The 16,892-nt window shown below is 46.8% G+C and overlaps 1 protein-coding gene across 1 annotated transcript in view; it reads left to right on the top strand.

Annotated features, from left to right (window-relative positions):
• XPO7 (exportin 7) overlaps positions 1-16,892 on the top strand; it is a 76,429-nt gene continuing 59,537 nt past the window's right edge. Inside the window, exon 1 of the mRNA XM_014958420.1 lies at positions 1-129. Coding sequence (XP_014813906.1) covers positions 112-129 — 18 coding nt within the window. The 5' untranslated portion in view covers positions 1-111. The remainder of the gene's footprint in view (positions 130-16,892) is intronic.

The raw sequence follows: 16,892 nt of genomic DNA, 5'->3' as shown, positions 1-16,892 counted from the left end.
GAAGAAGAAGAAGAAGGCGGGAGGAGGCGGGGGCCGGCGGCGCGCGGCGGCGGGCGGGCGCGTGCCGTGCCTCGGCGAGAGGCGGAGGGAGCGGAGCATGAATGGAGCAAAATGGCGGATCATGTGCAGGTGAGAGAAGAAGGAGGAGGAGGAGGGTGTGTGTGTATATATATATATATATATATATGTGTGTGTGTGTGGAGGGAAGAAGGGCGGGACGAGACGAGACCTCTTACTCCCCGCCCCGGGTTGCCGGGGTCGGGCCTACCCGTGTTTCCCCCCCCCCTCAACAACCGAGGCCCGGCCCGGCACGGATAGGCCAGGCCTCTCCGGTGAGGCCTGCTCCGGCCCGGTGAAGCCTGACCCGGCGCGGTGTGAGGCGCCGCCGCTGATGGATCCCCACTCCCCACCCCGGTGCTGGCATGGCGGGCGCGGGGGCGAGCGGCCTTGTTGGGCCGGCGGCGCGGCATCCTCCTCCTCCTCCGGGCCCGTGTCAGGCTTGTCTCCGCCGGGAGGGCGACTTCAACGGGGGGGGAAGCCGGCGGTGTTTACCGGCCAGGCCTCCCGGCCGCCCCTGTGGAGTTTTCTAGCAAACACCTGGAGGAAGGAGACCCCCCCATTCCCCGTCTCTCCCGGTGTCTCTGCAGCCCCCGCAGCCCCCCCAGCTCTGGGGGTTTTGCGTCCTTGCTTCCCCCCAGTGTTTTATTTTGCAGCGAGGCTTGGCCTTGGAGTTAAACTGGGTTTGGTTGGCGTTAAAAAACAACCCCCTGCCTGGATGTTTGCTGTCGTGGGCAGGAGCTGAGAAGCAAATGGAAGGTGCCAGTGGCTGTAACCGAGTCAGGTTGGTGTGGTAGGATGGAAAACCTGCTCAAGAACCCAGTGCTGTCACCAACAGAATTAGTAAAAATAGGCCCAGCTGGGGGGAAACGGTGAGTGGGGGTTTGTTTGGGTTTGGTTTGTTTTTCTTTTTTTGCATAATATTTTAGTTAAGCCTGCAGAGGATTTGCGTGGTGGCCAAAAGCCTGGCTAAACTGTAATGACACTGGTAGTTACATATTACCTATGGAACTTGGAAATAAATATATTCTTCGCATGGTACCGTCGTGGACCACAAGGGTGAGCAGTTTATTAACTCACAGCAGAGCCGTGCAGCTCGCAGGTTGTCTGGCAAGGTTGTTGGCAAATGTCTCTCGGGTAATCTCAGGGGAGGAGAGGAATTACTGCATTATTAAACAATTCACAGGCTCTAAATTTCCTGAAGAAACTCTGAATTCGTTTGCGGGGAGTGGAGCCCTGCCTTTCAGACTCAGCCTGCGGTTTGACACCGGCGGCGGGGGGAAAGAGCTGCTCTTGTTGCTTTAAAGCTCTGCTTCCTACCCTGCTTTCCTTTGTTAAATATTGAATTGAGCAAATGGGAGTTGGAGCCCGTTAAGAGCGGGGTCGCAGTTGCTGTGGTTCGAGTTGGGTAGTTAAAGTTTAACGGCAAAGGCTCGGAAGATGTTCCTCTGGGAGGAAAAGTGATTTGCAAAGAGGGTTGAGGCACCTGCAGCTCGGGACAAATATAGTTGACAAAATCGTTACCTGCTGTAACTGGACAGGATTTGCTTGGGGTTTTTTTTATTCTCTTTTCTTCTCTCAGGTCCAGGCAGAAGCAGTAGCTCTGAGGAGCTTTCCTTCCCCAAGCAGAGTGTGAGATTCCCTCCAAAACTCTGGATTTTTGTGGCTGAGGGAAGTAGTGGCTTTTATTAATAAATTAAAAACTTGGTGAGAGGGCTTTCCGTAGCTCGAAACGCCGGTCTTTTGGAGATGATTTGAGCCAAGTTGCAGAGAGATTCCCCGATCAAACGTGACGTTCCTTTAACAGGGTGGTTATTGAGTTATCCAGCGTCGCGGGGAGATGGTGATTATCCGTGTGAATAATTGAAAGAGTTGGTTTTATGGCATATGCTGTGGGAGTTGGTCCTGTTTTAATGGAAAGGGGGATTTGTGAATAAATAACTGGCTGTCAAAAGCTGGGAGGGTTTAGCAGGTTGGGAAAGTCTTGCTGCTGCTTCAGGAGAGTTTTGGTTCAGGTGTTCTATGTTCGCAGAGGAACTTCCTGGAGTTGTACCCGGTGTGTTTGTACCCAATCGAGCACAAACCCCATTATTTATAGGCTGCATCTGCCCTGAAGTTATTTACTTTGCAATATGGAGCAACAGCAAGGGTGAAGACAAACTTTTCAGGCCGTGTTGAAAGCGAATATCAGGTTTTCATCTTTAAAAAAATAATCATAATGCAAATTGTGAGCGAACCCACCCGTTTTGTTGTTGGAATCGTGTGGCTGAAGCTGGCTGTGGTGCTTTCCTCGAGCTGCTGGTCAAGGGGGGGGACTGTTCAGTGGCTGGAAACAAAGGCTGCAGTGATACTGATATGGGAGGAGAGAGAATCAGATGATTTTTGTGGGGCTGGAAAGAAGTCTCAAAGCAAATCGCTTTGCTCCAACTTCTCCACTTCTCAAAAAGCTCGTGTGACCTTGTTTTGAATGAATATTTCTCTTCCAGGTGTTGTAAGCATCACTTAAACTTGCTTTGTGGGGAAAATGAGTCTCCTTCCCCTCACCCCCCCCTTTTTGGAAACAGATTTATGTCATCATTGTTTTTCTTCCACTTTCCTTGTCCTTTAGATGTTTTCCCTCCTGCTGCCCGAAAATGGGATGCACTTAGTGAATGTGAATATTCCTGGGGGAGAGCGTTTGTTGCAGGATGATGATGATGAATTCTGAGACTCTGTGTACTGAATGTTTCATTTGAATTTAAAAAAAAAAACAAACCAAAACGTGGCTCTGATTAGAAATTGTTGTCACTTCGATGTGACACATTATTGTCTCTTCTCAGTAGTTTTAAACTTCATTTTAAATGGAAGAAATTTGGGCCCGTGAGAGGAACGAGGCAGGTGCTGAGGAGGCTACTTGTAATAATAAAAAAATAAGAAATCTGCCATCTAAAAAGGAAATTGCATCCTGTGATTTGCTTCCCTGCTATCTGATTTTAGGTTCAGGGCTGGGTTTTTCAAATCCCAGAGATTGGCACAGAGTTTTCCATCTTTTTTTTTAAACTGTTAAATGAGCTGAGGGCGCTTGGCTCCAGGCTGGAAAAGTTCCCCGTTTGGAGTTTGTGTGTCTGTTGCAGGTTCAGGGGCTGTGCTGGGGCCTCCAGATGCACCGGGTGGGCAGAGGTGGTGGCTTTTATCTCAACAGAGTTGGGGAGGAAGCTCGGTAGAATAAAAAAAAACAAAACAAAACAAAAAAACCCATCGTATGAAAGCATGTTTGAGTGATGCTCTGGTGTCACGTCCACCTCGTGCTGGTTATCTCAACAGAGTTGGGGAGGAAGCTCGGTGGAATTAAAAAAAAAACAAAAAAACATCGTATAAAAGCGTGTTTGAGCGATGCTCTGGTGTCATGTCCACCTCGTGCTGGGCGTTTGCAGAAACAGGTCCCTCCGTGTTGAGCCAGCAGTGTGTGTGCCCAGGTGGCCAAGAAGGCCACCAGCATCCTGGCCTGTGTCAGGAACAGCGTGGGGAGTAGAGCCCGAGAGGTGATTGTCCCCCTGTACTGGGCACTGGTGAGGCCTCACCTTGAGTGCTGTGTCCAGTTTTGGGCCCCCTACCATAAAAAAGACATTGAGGGGCTGGAGCGGGTCCAGAGAAGGGTGACAAAGATGGTGAGGGGTCTGGAGAGTAAGTCTGATGAGGAGAGGCTGAGGGAGCTGGGGGTGTTCAGCCTGGAGAAGAGGAGGCTGAGGGGAGACCTTATTGCTCTCTCCAACTCCCTGAAAGGAGGGTGTAGAGAGATGGGGGTCGGTCTCTTTTCTCAAGTCACAGGCGACAGGACGAGAGGAAATGGCCTCAAGTTGCCCCAGGGGAGGTTCAGGCTGGATATTAGGAAAAATTTTGTCACTGAAAGGGTTCTCAGCCCTTGGAATGGGCTGCCCAGGGAGGGGGTTGAGGCCCCATCCCTGGAGGTGTTCAAAAGCCGGGTTGATGTAGTGCTGGGAGGTCTGGTTTAGTGATGATGCTCCTTGTTTGTTGTGTGGGTGTCTATTTTTGTCAGTCGGGTTGACGGTTGGACAAGATGATCTTTAAGGTCCTTTCCAACCTAGAAGATTCTGTGATTCTGTGTGAGGATGGACACAGGGATTTTCTCACTGGTGTTGGTGGCTCCTTTGTGCTGGGGGGGAACACACACAACTTGTTGTCTGGAGGCTATTTCCTACGGCAATTCCTTCCCCGTCCCTAATAGGACCCCAATATTTTTTGTTTCTGATGTGTTTGCTGTGTTCTAAACGACGTTGTTTTGGCTCAAATGCAAAATCTAATTTGGCTGTAGAGATGTATAACATTCAGCTCACTCCGGAGGAAACCCTGGAGACTGGCTGCGTGTTTCCCATTTGATATCTCAATAACCTTGCACTTGGTAAAAGAGTCACGCTGGAACCTGCTGCCCGACTCCAAATCGCTCAGAATACTACTTTTTCTTTTGTTTTAATTCAACCTTTTACCTTCCCCGTGTCATTGGACTGGTGGAAAGCTCTAATTAAAGACTTGGGTTTATCTCAGAACAGCCCAAGGGAGCACTTGGGACCTGGGGAGGGGGAAACGCTGCTTCGACTAAAAATAGAACTGGCCATATTTCTTTTGCAAATTAGGCTTTTTTTTTTTGGTTTTGTTTAAACTGTGCCGTTTGGCTGCTCAGCACCACAGTTGCAGAAGGTCTTCAGAGCTGGAAGGTGGAGGTGTAGAATCACAGATCCACATCTCAAGATTTCTCCAGCCAAACTTTGTCGTGGGGAAACAAACAAAAAAAAAAAAAGTGAAGGCTCTTTTTCAGCTCCGGGGACTCCACCACCAGGAGTTTTATTTCCAGTCCCCCAGCCGACATCTGGAGTGGACTTTAGAGGTCCCTTAGGTAGAAGGTAAGGTGTCCAGCTCCCATCTCCTGGCAGCAGACCCAGGTTCTCCTCCAGAGGATGATGTTTGGAAGAGGACAGATGGGAAAGGAGAACGTGGTGGCTTCGTTATGGGCCAAGAGAAGGGCTTGGGCTGAAATCCTGGACTTACTGAAGCCAGTGGGAAGATTTTGTTGATTAATTCAGTGAGCTGGAGCTACTGCTGTGTGTTTAAGTTAGAATTTTACCCATAATAGTTCACTTGAGGTCTCAAAACTTGTGTGTCACCGAGGGGGAAGGTGATGCTGAGTTTGGCATGAGCCAGGTGCCTGTTCCACCGGAGAGGAACACGTCGGGGCTGTGAGCCCTCTCCTGGGTGGCTGCTCTCCTCTCCCCGCTGTAGCCACCGAGCTGTGCTCCCTGGAGTAGCCAGGGCTAATACAATTAAGGAGGATTTGTTCGTTTTTAATCATTTTAAGAGAACACTGACTGCTCTGTAGCTCAAGAACTCTATTACTGTTAATAATGTCTTGTTGCCCTTGGTTTTGGGCAGCATGGTTGTGTTTTGTGACTTTATAGGGCTCAGGCCTACTAAAGCAAAGGTCGAAAAGTTGCATTTTTACTACTTAAAAAACGGCCAGCAAAAGTGTAATTTTTGTCTTCCTGCTTCTAAGCTGTGGTTTCAAGAAGGCATTTATCATTTGCGATACTTTTCCGCTGATACTGTTCTGTGGCTTAGATGTAAGAATCTGTTTTTTTTTTTTAAGAGTGACCAGTGTCATTTGTGTGTGGGGTCACTATTGTTTTTCTTGGCGTAATTAATACTTGTGCATCCTTGGCCTTTTGTGTGATGGTGATACTGGGAACCTCAGCTCTGATTTGCAAGAAGGGGTTTGTTATTTCTTTGCTCATCCAACTTTGGTACAGCTGGCTTTTTCTCGATAGTGGGTTTGCTGTCCTGGGAGAAAACCACCTGAAAATGTCTTTATTTTTTAGGTCAAGCTGGAAATTGTTACACACCCAAGTGTTAACACGATAAAGTGGATTTTTTTTCTTCACAGCCTTAAGTCAGAGCCCACTGATTGGGCAATTAGCGGGTGGTAGGTCCTTTTTGGCTCGTTTTGGGATCTCCCTGTTCTGATTGTGCAAGGAATCTGGGATTTAGACCTTCTTAGAGGGATGAGTTTTAATTAAATGTGTCTTTCAGGCTCTGTCACTCACTGAATCCACAGTTGGTGACGATGGTGGTGTTCTTGTTGGCTATTTCTCCTATTACTAGTTCTAAAAGGTACTGTTGGAAGGGAGTTGCTAACTCACCCAGAAAATATCACAGCAGAAGCTTGACATTTTTGCTTTTGTTTCTCATTAAGGACAAAATGTGAAGTTTATTCACGCTCCCTGCTAACTCCAGTAATGGTTTGCTGCTGGGCACCTCGTTGCCCTGGTGTGGTCGGGATAAAACATCAGCTTTATGCTCTGCTGCTCGACATCTTACTGGTGGCACACTCTGAATATTGGGTGATGTAAGATCTCCGTGATAAATGTGCTTTGATACTCTGAGCCTTCTCTTCCATCTCCCCTTGCCTCTTGTCCTGCTCTGGAAATCAGAAGTGATTTCCAGGCTGAAAAATGGGCTGCACTTCAGAAAAATAACACGCAAGAGTTGACTGCTGTGAACAAGGAGTATTTTTTAGCAGCTCTTTGACAATTTAAACAGGTTTTGGGTGCAGTTGGCCAGTGATTGTGCTGTGTGATGTGTTCTTTTCTTGTTTTTAGCTGCTCTGGGCTGTGTCTTTTGCAGTTTTGCCTGTGTTGCAGGTGGGCACAGGGCAGGAGAACCCTAGTGCCAGGCTGGGCATCGTGCCATGGTACCCAGGGCAGTGATGCTGGTTAAACCTTGTGGGGCTTACCTGGTACCAGCCTTGCATGTAAATCCACACCCAGCTTGAGAGCAAAAAAGAAGTTATGTTTTACAAGGGGAAAAACACATTTCAACTTTTAAAAGACTGCCTTCTCCCCTTTTCCCTTGTTTGAGATCATTCACACAGACTATATAGTGTAAGAGAACTTCTTTTTCCTCGCCTTCTCCCCTTTTCCCTTGTTTGAGATCAAACAGACTATGTAGTGTAAAAGAACTTCTTTTTCCTTGCAGCAGCTTGATAAAGTGCAATTGTGGGTTTCTAGCTGAACTTGTAAAATTTGGTTGTCCAGTTCTCCTTTTAACGTATTGTTTCAGTATTCGTGTATAATTTCTTAAGAACAACACAGGAACGAGAAAGTTCTCCTTTTAACGTATTGTTTCAGTATTTGTGTATAATTTCTTAAGAACAACACAAGAACGAGAGTCAAACAAGAAAGTATTTACAAGAATGAGCCAGGCAAATTGTGTCCTTACCTGCCTGTTCCAGGTGACTACTTTGCTGGCTTGCATAGTGTCTTCGTTTGATTTCTTGTAATAGGGAGCTGGATGAATTCTGTAAACCAAGATTTTATATTATTTTTTTTAAAATATTTTTTCTTGAACTCTGTGAAGATTTCTCTCCCACTTTGACAGTGGGAGAAAAGTCTGTCGTGTCTATCTTCAGTCCATCTACCTGATGTCCAACAAATCTGATCACCAATTAGGTAAAATCATCAGAAAGGTTCTTCTTAGTTGAGAAGAATCATTCAGTCCCCTCACCTTGTAGTGGGATTACCAGCAGACTAGGCGTTTTCTCATGTTGTAAAATCAGTTTATAAAAGAAATAGCCTCCATTTTTTTGCTATTTCAGGATCATCTTTAAGTCCTTTTCATCCCTTTTATCGCCAGTAAAATGAGCTTTGCATCTTTATACCCTGTGGACTCACAACTCTAGATATGCAAAGGATTTCTGTCTGTCCTGCGGTGGCACTTTCTGTAATGAAGGGTTCTTGAACGCGCCTTTTACGTGGCTTATTCCACAGCCCATCATTCTGCCTTAATTATTCTCCCTTTATTATATTCCTGTTGGACTGGGATGTTATTGCTGCATCGTGGAAGTGTTTTGGTTGAATTCCCATCTGAAAGCCCGGTGCCCTCGTGTTACCAGTTCAGAGTGTTTGTGAACACAGCGATTACAGGAGTTAGAGTCCAAGGACATTGTCCTGGAAAATACTTATCCTGTTGTTTCTCCTCTAGCACTTGATAATGTCCGTATCTGACACTAGTTTAACCAGTAAGTTGAAGGTGATTTGCAGAGCTTGGATTATTTTGCTGTTTCTGGATGGTGAGTTCGAGCACTCCTGGGATTATTTTGCTGTTTCTGGATGGTGAGTTTGAGCACTCCTGTAGTAGCTTTAGTATTTTATATGATTTCCAGAGGTTTCAGGGTCTTTGGGAGGCTTCTCCTTTCTCCTGAGCCATCACCTCAGAGCACAGCTTTGTGTCCCAAACAAATTCACATGCCCCACGCCTCCTGTGGCCCTGTCTGGTCAGGCTTGACTTTGAGTTGTTGGGGTTTTTTTGGTAGTTTATTCCTGTTTGGGTAAAACACTTCTTCCTCACAGTGCCTTGGTGTGTGGGATCGATTCTTGTACCTGAAGGTGGCTTCTTCTGCAAAGCTTGTGCCCTCAAAGTTGTCTGTTACCTCTGTTAGAGAAGATGAGACCCAGAAATCTGGAAGTCAGCTTGTTTCACTGTGGCTACCTTGCCCGGTAGTGCAATTGCCTGAATTTTTCTCCCTGGCCCATAAGACTCCTTCCCTTCTCTTCCATGTCCTGAATGTGGTGGGAAGAGGCAATGCTGAAGCTTTCTTTTTCCCTCCTCTGTCACCGAACATAAAGCAAGCAGGAGCATCTGTGTCCTGAGAAGCAATTTTCGTTCAGATAATATTGTAAATGAGCTGTTCTTCCTAGAGTTCAAAGGAAAAAAAAATAATATCACTTGGTTAAAACTCTCAGAAGAGGTGTGTTACTGGTTTTTGTGTGCTCCTCTGAAGTGGGGCCCTGCAGGGGTTATCCTGCTATCTAAACAAATCAAAACTAATCCCTCCCAACACTGACAGTGCTGTTTAGAGAAGAGCCTGGTTCTGTAGCTCCAGCTCCTGCTCCCATCGTGTGGTGACGGAGCTTCTGATCTGCCCTGACCTCCCCGGACCCACACGGGCAAAGAACTGTGGTGCCTGTTGCCCCACTTTGTAATTTTGAGCCACAGAACGGCCTGTCTCCTCCTAAAATGACCATCAAGGGTGTAAGAAGTGTTTTTCAAATTATGCAAAGTCCGATTCTGTTTGTTCTCTAGAACTTTATTCACTCCTAGAGATATCAGAATCGTAATGTTAATCCTAATAATGTGAAAATCACTGCTTTCACAGCGAGAATTGCAGTGACCTTGGTCCCAGCCTATGCCCTGGGGCAACTTGAGGCCATTTCCTCTTGTCCTGTCGCCTGTGACTTGAGAAAAGAGACCGACCCCCATCTCTCTACACCCTCCTTTCAGGGAGTTGGAGAGAGCAATAAGGTCTCCCCTCAGCCTCCTCTTCTCCAGGCTGAACACCCCCAGCTCCCTCAGCCTCTCCTCATCAGACTTATTCTCCAGACCCCTCACCAGCTTTGTCGCCCTTCTCTGGACCCGCTCCAGCCCCTCAATGTCTTTTTTATGGTAGGGGGCCCAAAACTGGACACAGTACTCGAGGTGAGGCCTCACCAGTGCCGAGTACAGGGGGACAATCACCTCTCGGGCCCTACTCCCCACGCTGTTCCTGACACAGGCCAGGATGCTGGTGGCCTTCTTGGCCACCTGGGCACACACACTGCTGGCTCATGTTCAGCCAAGTGTCCACCAACACCCCCAACATCCTTTCTCTCTGTGATGTGTTATCGACAGGTAGAAGAGATTTTGGGGAGGTTTGGCTCATCCAAACGATGGCAGATTTCCCGAGGCCGTGTATCCAACCCTGGTCCCGTGCGTGCGTTGTCCTCGTGGTTTCCTAATTTCCCGGTCGCTGCTCGTTAGGAAATGGCCAACCTTTGCCATCCAAAAAGCCCTCAAATATGTGAGGAACGTGCAGTTCTGCCAAAGAGAGGTTAGAAACGTGCGGTTGCTGAAGTGGGGTGTAGTAGCTGTGACATAGAAATAAAAAGGGGAAGAGAAACAGGAGTGACTCGTTCTCCCACTGTGGTAGGAAAGGTGTTGGTGCTGCTCCAGCCTCTCCTGTTTTATCCTCAGAACTGGAGGAGCACACACTTGCTGCAGTTTTCCAGGCCCATCGGGCTCTGTCCTGCTGAGTCCTCCCACAGGGAGAGAGGCCTTGCTTGGGGTAGAATTCAGTAATTTATCCATTCCTAGGTATTACATCCCCAGGGATCTCTCATTGCTACTTCAACAGCATCAGTGGGGATTGAATTCGGGAATGGCTGCCTGAAGTTTAGGAGAAATCTGTGATGGTGTAGAGGCAATTTCTTTAAAACATAATTTATTGTTCCAAAAACTAGCTAAATTCTAAAGATTTACTTATTTTTTTGGTAAATAAGTGGATTTTTTTTTCAACTTCAGCTTTCCTGAGGTACGGTTGCCATAGTTTACAGCCTTGTGCACCTTCCCAGTCTGCCCACTTTTTCCCTCCCTCCATCAATGATCTAGACCTTGTCAATTCTAGAAGCTGGGAGCCTTGGGCCATCATATCTCTTTTGTTGGATCTAGACCTTGTCAATTCTAGAAGCTGGGTGCCTTGGGCCATCATATCTCTGTTGTTTTTATTTTTCCTGTTTGTTCTGTAACAAACCTCCCCTTCTAATTGAATTATGGGTTCAGGTGAGTAATGCTGCGCTGAAGGTAACGACCGGCGCTGAAAGCAGAGATGATGCCCGTTTTCACTGCATCTGTTTCATGCTTTAAAAATGAATAGATAAAAGTCTGATGCGTTGTCAGACCTCTTTTTAATTTATTTCGTGCCTGTTGGTTTACACACAGGGGTTCTGCCAACATCTGGAAGGCCTGATGACACAGAAATATAGAGGTTTGTCTTGGAGATTTCAGCTCGATCTGTTCTTGGTGTCGTTGGCCTCCGAGGTGTAATTAGCTTCAGGACTGTTCACTTAAGACATGTCCCGTGTTAGAAAGCCAAACATTACATTATCTTTTCCCTCTTAACAGCTAAACAAATGGCTGTCCTTCTAGAGCTAAGCCTTGATAAAATTATGCACAAGTATTTGTTTGCACCCAACTAGAATATTGAAGAGTTTCTCGGCGGTTTCACCACCCGCTGAAGGGTATCGTGTTCCTCCTCTTTAAGCAATTTGGGACAGAAACTGCCCTGTGTAACATTCCAGGTTATTTATTGTCAGAACTGAGTTAGGGGAAGTGTTAGTGTGAATTTGATGTGTTTCTGTGGGGTGTGGAGTGGTTCTAAAGCGTTGAGTAGCCAAATGCCAGGGCAGGGCTGAATCCTGATGGCAGCCCTGTTCTGGCTGGGCTTGAAGACCATTCATCTTGGAGAAAGAAATGAGAGCTCTTTGTTGATTCCCCAAGAGATTCAGGGGGATGCCTGAAAACACGACGGCAATAAATGATGTGGAGACGTGCTGGAAGGGTGTAGGTTGGTTTGCTTTCTCCGTTATTAGGAGGGAAAATGGAAATGGGCAATTTGTTGTTCAGATTCTCTTAACAAATGAGGGTGATGAGCCATGAGACCTTGATTTTTTACAGTTACAAGTGCTTACGAGATGCACCTTCCAGGTCCTTGGCAGTTAATAGTTGCATCGCTGGGCTTAAAAGCTTTTTTATTTTTGGTTGAAATACCTGACATTCATCAAGTGACCTGAGGCATTCTCTGAGCTGTAGTCACTTAAAGCACCAGGGCCCCTTTGCTATGATGAATCCTCATTGCTCAGACGCGGTGTTTTGGAGCCCTGGCTGCATTCTGCATCATCTTCCTCTCTGTTTTGCTGTGAAATCAGCAAGAATTGAGGAAAGCCAGCTAATTTCTACAGCTTGGAAGAGCAGAAGGTGACACACGCTATGCAATCGATATTCCTTAGACGTAAAATGTTGGAAAGAAAGGGAAAATAGATGATGGTTTCTTGCCACCTCCTGGAAGGGTTCAAGGCTGGGTTGGAGGGGGCTTGGAGCAACCTGGGCTGGTGGGAGGTGTCCCTGCCCAGGGCAGGGGGGTTGGAATGAGATGATCTTTAAGGTCCCTTCTAATCCAAACCATTCTGTGATTGTGTCACATCCTGGAGGGCCACGGGTAGCTCTTCTGGAGCCTGTCACATGCTCCTGGTGAGGTAGGACATCAGCATCTCATCTCCTGCCCTGCAGTCGCCCGGTGCCTGCGAAGTCTGCCTTGGATTATAACATATGGGGGAATCAGGTTGGGGATATTAAAATGGATGAATGTGCTGGGGACAAAAATAACTGTATTAAACATGTTGCAGGATCCTCTGGCTCGGGGAGGCAGTAACCATAAGGCAGGAGGAAGGGAATGTCTTGGAAACAATGTGTGCCTTGGAGGATTTACAGCCATGCACATCCTTCAGGAGGAGAACCACCAGGCAGCAGGAAAGTTGGGATTGATCTCGTTAAGCCAAATGCTGGGGTTTAGATGTCTGAATCCGTGGGGTTCTTGCTGGCTGTGTGGGCTCCTGCTCAATTTCTTACTCTGCCATCTTGAAGGAGCCCGGCTCGGCGTGTGTTCCCTCCATTTTTCTGAAATGGGAACTGTCAGCGTGGCCAAGTCAAACTCTATTGAACTAAACCTGCCTGGAGCTTATTGCAGCCCTCGGATGTAAAAAGCGTTGCTTAAGCAACCGTGTAATATAGGATCAATTCTCCAGCCACCCCCCGGGGACTCCTTTTAGGTAGCTGTTACTTTTCCTTGTAGTATTTATCATTTTCAAGATGATCACACGTTGTTTATCTTCACCACGGGGAAAACGCCGAGACGTTGGCGAGTTTTATTTGTAGCTGGTAGGATAAATGAGATTGATTGATAGATTGGGGGGTTCTTTCTACATTTGGAGCTTCACGGCTGCTCTCGGTGGACAAACATCTGAGGCCAGGATCGTGCAAAGGGGGTGCTGTACGTGGAGGAAAACTCATTTCTTCATCACTGATGATGGTAACATCACTGAGACATCATCAGTGATGGATGTTATTAAAGAATATAAAGCAATAACGTGCTGCAAAGTTCATGTGAAGCTTGAGGGATTGGCAATTCCTGCCCAGGAATGAATAGAGCTTCGGTGGAAGGGCCCCCCAACTCTCCGTAGGACGTTTGATCTGCAACAAAACCTCCCTGGGAGCTTGTTGCCGTTGAGGAAATCATTTTGTTTTGCTAATCATTTGTCAAGTTCTCTAGTTTCTCATAAATATACTTTCCCTTGTTGTCAAACACTTCTACTGCTACAAACCCACGGTGCTGAGGTCACTGGTAGAGCCTGTTCCGTTGTCCTCAGCAGTGGAGGGCTGAACTGGATCAAAAATATAAAAATATTAGACTTTATTAGTTGTTTTTTTTTTCATAAGGACACAAATTTATTCAACTTCTGTCTGTTTGCCAAAAAAAAAAATAAATAGGCTTGTAGATAGCGACGTAATGAGACGTCATGTCTGGAAGCTGGATTTAGAACACTGAGATAGGATGATTTCCACTCAAAGGCATTAATTGCCACACTTTATTCGGGGGAAAAACACGGGTTTTGTTTGGGTCTTGGCTTTGGAGGGGGAAAAATGTGGGTGCACATAGAAATAAAAGCAAAGTGATCATCGTTTTGGGATTGAGAGGTGATTATGTGACAAATTCAGTAGCAATTTAGGCTTTTCAGTATGAATTTAAGCCCCAGACTCCTAACTGGGAGGCGACTGGTGTTTCAGGTTGTCATTTTGCCTTTGTAGTGGGATGTTTGAGAGAAATTAGACAACGTGGGGTCGGTGTTTTTAGTTGTTGCTGCATAAAGTGCTTTGGGTGTTAACAGCACGGGCGACTAGAAAAATCCTGGGATTTCAGTGCTGTGGTGTGGGGAGCAGATAAGAGGGATTTGGGGGGGCTGGGAGCCGGGGGGGGAGGTGGTGGCTGACACTTGGGACAATCTCCCGTGACTCAGCAATTCCCTTCCTAAAAAGCCACCCCGAATTCTGTCCCATTCCTGCAGTGTCCCCACGGCACCCTGACCCCTCATCAACACCTCCTTGGGTGCAAACAATCATTTTTTTCCATTCACAAAGAGTTCTTGGAGCTGTTTGATCTCGGAGGAGCCACACACAAGTTTTGCTTAGTTGTAATTGTATTTTTAGGGCTATTTTTCTTCTCGACTCACCGGCCACACACCTTTCCATCCCATCACACAGCCCATGAGTTCGACGGGATGGCAGAGTGTCTCCAAGCTTCAAATTCTCTGCTGTCTCATGCTTTAGTCCTTATCTGGGCCACGCAGAGCTCTTTGCCCGGCTTAATCGTCGTACTAGAGGGTAGGTTTTTTATCTTGGTGGAAGGAGTAGGCATTGCCCAGTCTCTGTAGGGAAAGAATCCCTACCTAATTGTAACCCCTGAACATATCTCCGTTTCAGAGCCGGGTGCCGGCCTGATTTCTACCCCCTCAGCAGATGCCCTCGTCGTGACAATATGAAAATGTGCTGAAAATTTAAGGTTGCAAACCTGAAATGCAGGATCAGGGCAGCTCAATCGTTCTCCTGAGATGTGACACATAGTCGAGTTGGGGCAGGAGAGGAGAAAAGGTATTTATTGGTGGGACAGCCCTAAAGATTACACTCAAAGGTTTTTCAGGAGAGAAATTTGATCAGATTACACCTTGTCATGAGTGTTTTTTCACATATTTGAGCACGTTAAATTAAAGAATAAAATAATCATTCGCAAACTTGAAACAATGGCTGAAAACTCCCAGGTTTGGGCATCACCTTTCTCTCTGATTTGTACTTCTCCTTGTGTCCTAAAATGCCCCCTCTGTGCATCTGGGGTTACTGTGAGGCAGAAATATTGAGTGAACTTTAAATTCAGGATTATGTGGACAAGGACACTCGGAACAGCTGACGCCGTGCAAGAAGAGACATGATATTAAAAATATGCATAAAAACCTGGTGTGGATGCTTGGCTTAATCTAACATGAATAGAGAACACTTTTATTCTCTATTGAGTTGCTGGATTCACACTCCTGCCTAACTTGAACTAGCTTTTCCATGTGTGGGTTATATTTTTTAAGAGGAAAATTGTGCTTTAATGACCACAGTGTCATTAATTGGGGCGTTGAGGGTGCCCTCGGGCAGCAGATGGGCTCTTCGCTTGGTGTCCTTGGCTTTTTTTTGGAGTTGTTTTCTTTGAGCCCCTGGAGGCTGCCTGTTTCCTCTGGCTCTGAGGGAGTTAAGTGAGTGTAATCTGGGGGAAGGCTGGCCCAGATCACGCACTGTGCACAAACAAGGGGGTTTTGTCACGACGAGTGTCGCACGAAAGGGGCCGTGGTTGTGGCCACCACGTCCCAAAGAGTCGCAGGGAATTAGCATTTCTCAGAGGCGGGAAGAAAACCCACCGTAGGGAAACCCCATTCCTCAGCTTCTCTAAGAATTAATGCAGGGGGGTGTAAAACTCTTAAACTTAGATATTTTTATCCAAAATTGTAAACTATGCTCGTTATCGGTTCGGTGTGGGACCATGGATCCAGAGGGGGCCACGGAGATGCTGGGAGGGGGCTGCTGAGAGAGTTGGGGGGTTCAGCCTGGGGAATAGAAGGCTCTGGGGAGACCTTAGAGCTCCTTCCAGTCCCTCAAGGGGCTCCAGGAAAGCTGGGGAGGGACTCTTGATGAAGGAGGGGAGCCCTAGGAGGAGAAGGAAGAGTTTTAAACCAAAAATTAGGAGATGGACCTGAGATTTTGGGAGGAAATTAATTCTTCCCCCTGAGGGTGGTGAGAGCCTGGCCCAGGTTGCCCCCCCAAGAAGCTGTGGCTGCCCCATCCCTGGAGGGGTTGAAGGGCAGGTTGGAGGGGGCTTGGAGCAACCTGGGCTGGTGGGAGGTGTCCCTGCCCATGGAAAGGGTTTGGAACGAGATGGTCTTTAAGGTCCCTCCCAACCCAAACCATCTGTGGGCTGTGATTTATCGCTGTCCCACTGGGGTGGTAGACCCAGCCTGAGCTACTTCCCAAGGATTCAGCCCATCGTACACATGTGGGACTGAAGGGTTGTGGTAACTTTTCAAATTGATAAATGGTCAGAAGGATTTTGGAGAAAAAAAATTGTTTTGTTACTGAGCTGAAGATGATAAACATAAACGGGCACCTTCCTGTATGTGGACTTTGCCAAATAACTGAAAGTGGATTTGTAATGAGAAACCCCAGGTGCTGACAAGTGCTTAACTGGAGCTCATATGGTTTGTAAGAGTTTATGGTTAATAATGGTTTATATTCATCCTAGGGTTTTGGGGATTTTTGGTGTAGAGCTGAAGTCCTTGGGCTTGGCCTTTCTCAAACACAAAACTTCAGTTTGGCACTTAGCGAAGTTCTCTGATCTCTCTTAACGAAGTGAATCTCTTGGGGCAACATTTTCCATGAGGCTTCAAAATAAAATAAATCAGAGCTCTGGAATATGGTACAGGGCATCACATACTTGTGTGTGCTTTTGGCGTGGACTCGCTGGGTTTGTGTGTAAGGAAGCATCCAGCTGTGTGCTGATGTGTGGGAATCCCTCTGCTGACCCCGTAACTCGGCTTTTGCATAACAATCTCTTCTCCAAAAAGAAATTGAACGGCTGATGCTGCCTTTTTTACACATGCAAAAGTCAAAAGTTACTGTATGCTTGTAATGATTTATCCCTGGCAACTTAAAATGTAACCCTAAAGCAGTTATTTCTAACACCTGCTTATTAATCCAGCAGTGAGAACCTGAGGGAATATTTATATCCATCTGTGAAGGCGCTTTTTAACTAGGACACCTTAAGATTTCACTGGGGGAAACCATCTGCCCGGATCTCAGTTTATGGCAAATATTTTCCAGTTGTTTGAGCA

This window comes from Calidris pugnax, unplaced genomic scaffold, assembly GCF_001431845.1.
Source record: "Calidris pugnax isolate Ruff unplaced genomic scaffold, ASM143184v1 scaffold280, whole genome shotgun sequence".
Lineage (NCBI taxonomy): Eukaryota > Metazoa > Chordata > Aves > Charadriiformes > Scolopacidae > Calidris > Calidris pugnax.
The sequence above is the reverse complement of the archived record's forward strand: the minus strand, read 5'-3'. Positions and strand labels throughout refer to the sequence as shown.